This window comes from Sinocyclocheilus anshuiensis, unplaced genomic scaffold (assembly GCF_001515605.1).
Source record: "Sinocyclocheilus anshuiensis isolate Anshui unplaced genomic scaffold, SAMN03320099.WGS_v1.1 scaffold1075, whole genome shotgun sequence".
Taxonomy (NCBI): Eukaryota; Metazoa; Chordata; class Actinopteri; order Cypriniformes; family Cyprinidae; genus Sinocyclocheilus; species Sinocyclocheilus anshuiensis.
In genome coordinates, this window is record NW_015544163.1 from 1,471,971 (window position 1) to 1,477,482 (window position 5,512).

Sequence of the window (5,512 nt, forward strand, 5' to 3'; positions counted from 1 at the left end):
AAGTTCACACATTTATAAGTGACCTTAAATACCTTTTGTTGCCGCTGTAGTGAAAGAAACATTGACACCTGTCCTCCTTTCCCATGGCTGAACCTTCACCTGTCTGAGGATAATTAGCTTTTATTGCTAACTGTGTCAGGGGTTGACAGGAACACGGAGGCCGTAACATGTCATGTTTTCATTCTTACGCACGAGTGCTAACAGGTCTGAGAACACAAAAGCTCAAGATGAATAATGGCATTAAATAGTGGAATTATTGTATCTGTTTTTTTAACTCATACGCTCTCAGAAAAAACACACACACACACACACACACACACACACACACACACACACACACACACACTGTAACTGGGGTGATTCCCTTTGGAAATATGCTAATATACCTTTAAGGCACTAATATGTAGCATTTAGAGGTAATTAAGATACAAAGATTTATCTTTTAGCTCCTGAACCTTAGGGTACCGACCCAGTTACTTTATACCTTTTCTTCCAAGTTATGTAAGACATTCGTAAAACTATGAATTTTTCATAATTTCTATGAAATGAACTCTAGCCTCCTTTTTTCCCCCCAGAACAATGCTAACACCGCTCTTACGCCTTCTGATACTGTTAATAAAGTCACTGAATACATTGCTGCAGTTTAAATAGGGAAACAAAAAAGTATGAAGAAATTGTATTTAAGCACTAAAATATGGGTATAATATGGAATATGTCATGAAAATAATTACAGAAATATATATACACTAAAAAAAAATATTAGTATATATAATAAAAGTATTAAATGATTTAAAAAGACAATAAATATCACATAAATAATATTTTTGTCCTTGAAAATGAACAATAAATGAAAAAAAAAAAGTCATTGGGACTTAAAGGGCCAGTTAACCTAAAAAGTCATTTTGTCATTATTCTCTCACTCAGTCTTCTCTCTGTATGACTTTCTTCTGTGTAACACAAAAATGATATCTTGAAAAAAATGTTAAGAACAAACAACAATGGAGTTTATTGACTTTCGATGAATGAACAAAAACATCTGTTCTGTTAAGTCATTCAGTATTTATACATTTGTAATAATAATAATAATAATAATACAATTACAAGTAGTTTACACTCCTGAACTGAAGTTAATTAGTAACTGTCAACAGCTGGTTTATCTGGATTACATAATGGATTACATAATCTGGGTTTGGAGCTGGAAAGTAAACTAGAGCAGGTTTGCTAGGTTTAGTTGTTAATTATTGCAGAAATTACACTGTAAAAAAAATTCCGTAAAATTTACGGTAGAAAACTGGCAGCTGTGGTTGCCAGAATTTTACCGTAAAAGATATGGTAGCAACGTTTTAAGTTTTACGGTTTTAACTTAAATTTACAGTTAAATACCATTACAGTCTTTTACCGTTAAATTCACGGTCATTTTTTACGGTGTAGTCATCAGTGTGTGAACAGGATCATATGATAATAAACACAATCTACATGAAAAGAAAAAGACTACAGAACACAATTCCTTTGCGTAAGGCAGATTTAATAAAAAAGGAAATGGCAATACTTACATTTCTCACAAGGTTCATTTAGTAATACAGTACACAAGATTACAATGTAAATTCCCTTTTTGCATTATGGCATACATTTTACCATTTTAAACCAACATTGTCATCATTAACATTCCCGAGTTTGCCTTCTCGATTCTCAAAATGCAATATTTCAAACAAGCAGTTCAGACACGACAGCCAGAGCACTGTGCAAAACAGACCAATCAACGACAAAAACGTAGAAAAGAAACAATGTGTGGTCAGTCACCGTCAAGCCCTGTTTATCTACAGTACGTCAAGTGTGTTCGATTGAGCCCGCGTTTTCTTCCTTCACTACGAAAGTACATTCAGTTTGCATGAACGTGTATGGAAACGTGGTCAAAGTGATGTCAGTACGGTCTGGAAGGGAAGCCATGCTGCTTTCGTTTCAATCATCGTAATGATGTAGAATCATGTTCAACAAAGACACGCTGATGTGAGTGACTAAGAGGAAATCTAGCATCAACAATGTAGAAATGAGATTAGCAGCATGACCTGAGAGTCACTGAGCCTCATCAACATGAATTACAAGATCTTAAAAACATTCAATGGAAAAAATTGATTTTACAGACAACTAATTTTACGTTAATCCCTCCAGAATTGCGATACTTCATGTTTCTGTGAGCTCTTTCATGGATTTTGTGAAGTTGCATGAATTGGTCCACATCAGTAGTGCAAGATAACATAACGAAAAACAAAAGCTTGTGGTTTTTGCTCCGTGACAGAATCACACAAGCGGACATTTAGTGTATCTAAAGACACATTCAGTTTGAGGCAGATGTAAAAAAAAAAAAAGAAAAAAAAGTGCACTGTACGTCCCCTAGTGGTCACCAGCGAAATTACACAAAGCCCCAAAAATCGTCCATCAATCTGGAGAAGAAATGTCACACTGGTAAAAATTATAACTGGAAACGTGGAGGGAAAAGCATTAAAACATCTGTGGTCTCATTGGAAAAAAATGAAGGAATATGTTTTATGGGATTTTTTTAGCAGCGGAATTTTTTTTAAAGTGACTTTTATTCTGACATACATAAGAAAGAATTGTATTACTTGGAACGATTTCCTTTTTTTGGAAGATGCATTCGATTTCTAACAAATAGCTGACTATAAATGCCTAGATAATGCGAATAAATCTATTGTATAAATTCTATAAATGACCTAAAGCTATTCTATAACATTTTTACATTCATATTCAGCAACTTTTCTTGTAAATGTTATATTCTACAACATTGCAAATCCCAAAGAAGCAGCTTTAAAATCATGTTTTTGGACATCGCATTTCCCTATATTTCTGGCCTTATTTTGCATATGCTATCAGGAAAGGGGTGAAGCGCATGTACCTTCAGCATTGAGACCACAGCAGATACCAGGTGAGGAGAAACAAACAAAAAAAGACTTTTATAGATAACACAGCAATCTTACAACAAACGTCCTTTCTTTTCGGTGCTTAGACCAACCGATTATAATTCAAAAGTTGTTTCCGATGGTGTGACGAACGTCCTGCTGAAACTCAAACTGCTCGCAAATGCACACACAGACTTGAAATAAACACCCTACTGGCGGAGACCTCGGGTTAGTGGTCCTGTCTCCGTGCGACGCAGTGTTTGAGTCTGGAAGTGTGTGTTACGTGTGTATGATCATGTCAGAGATGTGTATGTGAAGAGAGACACCTGAGCAATGTCCAGTGGTCTGATGGAGAGTCAGTCGGCCCAGGCTGTACCTCCTACTCATCAGGTAAAGGTCAGATCGAGGAGCTCCGCTCCTTTAGTGCTTGAGCATGTCATTCCCTGCAGGCCTCGGCGCAGTGCTGGAACTGGGCGAAGCTGAGGAACACCTGCTCCAGTGAGATCTGGCTGACGCAGTAGTCCTCGATGCTGTACTTCTCTTTGGCTGTTTCTAGAACACCAAAAACCTGGGACATAAAGACACAGAAGTGCGTTAGAAGTGCATAATAGACATTTGGCGAACTGTGCATTTTTCTACAATGCAACTTGACATTCCATTTGTTATACATACAGATCATTTGCATACTGCTTGCAGTGTACATACTGCAGAAATAGTAGTATGCTATTTGAAACATCACAATGTTTGCACTGCATGTGTTTGAGACGTACCTGTGCCCAGGTGAGAGTTTTGTCAGTCAGGTGATAGTGGACCATCCCCTGGTGTTCATCCTTCAGTAAACTTCCTGTGAGAGCCATCAGGTGAAAATTATAAAAACCGCCAAACAGTCTAGCGGAAATACAAAGCATGTCATTTAGATACCTGGGAAGGTGCTTTCAATGAAGTCTTTGAAGAGCTGAAGGTCCATCTCCTCTAACTCCGTCTCCACGCGGACCTTCGCCAGCAGTGTGTATCCGCTCCCAAACTTGCTCTTCAGGTGCTGTGGGCTGCCCAGACATTTGAACTGGCCGTTCACCATGACAGCCAGCCGGGTGCACAGCGCCTCACACTCCTCCATACTGCAGAGAGAGAATGAGAAACGGTTTGTTCTGATGCAGCATGCTTCTTTTCACTTCCAGTCCATATCTGCATTAGTCAGGTGACGTGTGGCTCACCTGTGTGAGGTTATGATGACGGCTTTGCCAGACTCTCTGGTGCGTGTAATTGCGTCCCACAGCAGCCGTCTGGCCACAGGATCCATGCCAGTGGACGGCTCGTCCAGGAAGATCACGGGCGGCCCACCGATCAGAGCCATGCCTGCACTCAACTTCCTCTTATTGCCGCCACTGTGTAGGATTCAATAGACAACTTATAATACACGCTAACAGCATATAACAAACCAATGATTGAACTTCTGACATTCTGAATGTTCCTGCTGCATTTGTTTCCCTATACTTCAATAAACTAGTCCATCATATTCACTCATGCATTTATCCAAAAATCAATCCATCACATCTAACATTCCATGCATGATATTAAACCATCATCTAACCATCAAACCTAATCATCCAGCATATCTAACACAATCTATATATCAAATCTAACCAGCTATTATATTTAGCCATGAATTCAACATATCTAATAATCCATGTATCATATCTACAGTGCCTTGCGAAAGTATTCATACCCCTTCATTTTTTTTCACGTTTTGTTATGTTGCTGCCTTATGTTAAACTGCTTTAAATGACTTTTTTTTCCCACATCAATCTACACTCCATACACCATAATGGTAAAGCAAAAAACTGGTTTTTAACATCTTTGCAAATGTATTAAAAATAAAAAACTAAAATGATTCCATTGCATAAGTATCTGGGACAGTTGAAATTTAGCTCAGGAGCATTCATATTGCTTGTAGATATTACTACACTTCGAGTGAAGTTAACCTGTGGCAAATTCAATTGAATGGGTATGATTTGGAAAGGCACACATCTTAATAAATGGTCTAACAGCTGATAATGCATATCAGAGCAAAAACCAAGCCCAGCATGTAGTCTCTGTTACCCTTAATGGAAGAAGTTTGAAACAACCAGGACTCTTCCTAGAGCTGGCCTCCTGGCAAAACTGAGCAATTGATGGAGAAGGGCTTTGTCTAGACTAGTGACCAAGAAGCTGATGGTCACTCTAGTTGAGCTCCGTGATCATATGTGGAGAAAGGAGAAACCTACAGAAGGACAAACATTACTGCAGCACTCCACCGATCTGGGCTTTATGGCGGTGTGGCCAAACTCAATCACTTGGAATTTACAAAAAAGCACCTACCGGACCCTCAGACTCTGAGAAACAGGATTCTCTGGTCTGATGAACCTCAATTCTAAGCATCATGTTTGAAGGAAACCAGCTCTGCTCATCACCTGCAGAGTACCATCCCAAAAGTAAAGTGTGCTGGTAGCAGCCTCATGCTGTGGGGGTGTTTTTCAGCGGCAGGGACAGGACGACTGGTTGCAATCGAGGGAAAGATGAATGCGGCCAAGTACAGGGATATCCTGGACGAAAACCTT

At 38.9% G+C, this 5,512-nt stretch overlaps 1 protein-coding gene and 1 pseudogene across 2 annotated transcripts in view; both read right to left on the reverse strand.

The window, feature by feature from the left end:
* LOC107695652 (cytochrome P450 2K1-like) overlaps nucleotides 1-1,967 on the reverse strand; it is a 10,650-nt pseudogene extending 8,683 nt beyond the window's left edge.
* abca3b (ATP-binding cassette, sub-family A (ABC1), member 3b) overlaps nucleotides 1,517-5,512 on the reverse strand; it is a 66,444-nt gene continuing 62,448 nt past the window's right edge. For both annotated transcript variants that reach the window (XM_016495726.1, XM_016495725.1), the window contains exons 28-31: nucleotides 4,130-4,300; nucleotides 3,837-4,033; nucleotides 3,686-3,759; nucleotides 1,517-3,483 (exon numbers count right to left, since the gene is read on the reverse strand). In XM_016495726.1, coding sequence (XP_016351212.1) covers nucleotides 3,352-3,483; nucleotides 3,686-3,759; nucleotides 3,837-4,033; nucleotides 4,130-4,300 — 574 coding nt within the window. In that variant the 3' untranslated portion in view covers nucleotides 1,517-3,351. The remainder of the gene's footprint in view (nucleotides 3,484-3,685; nucleotides 3,760-3,836; nucleotides 4,034-4,129; nucleotides 4,301-5,512) is intronic.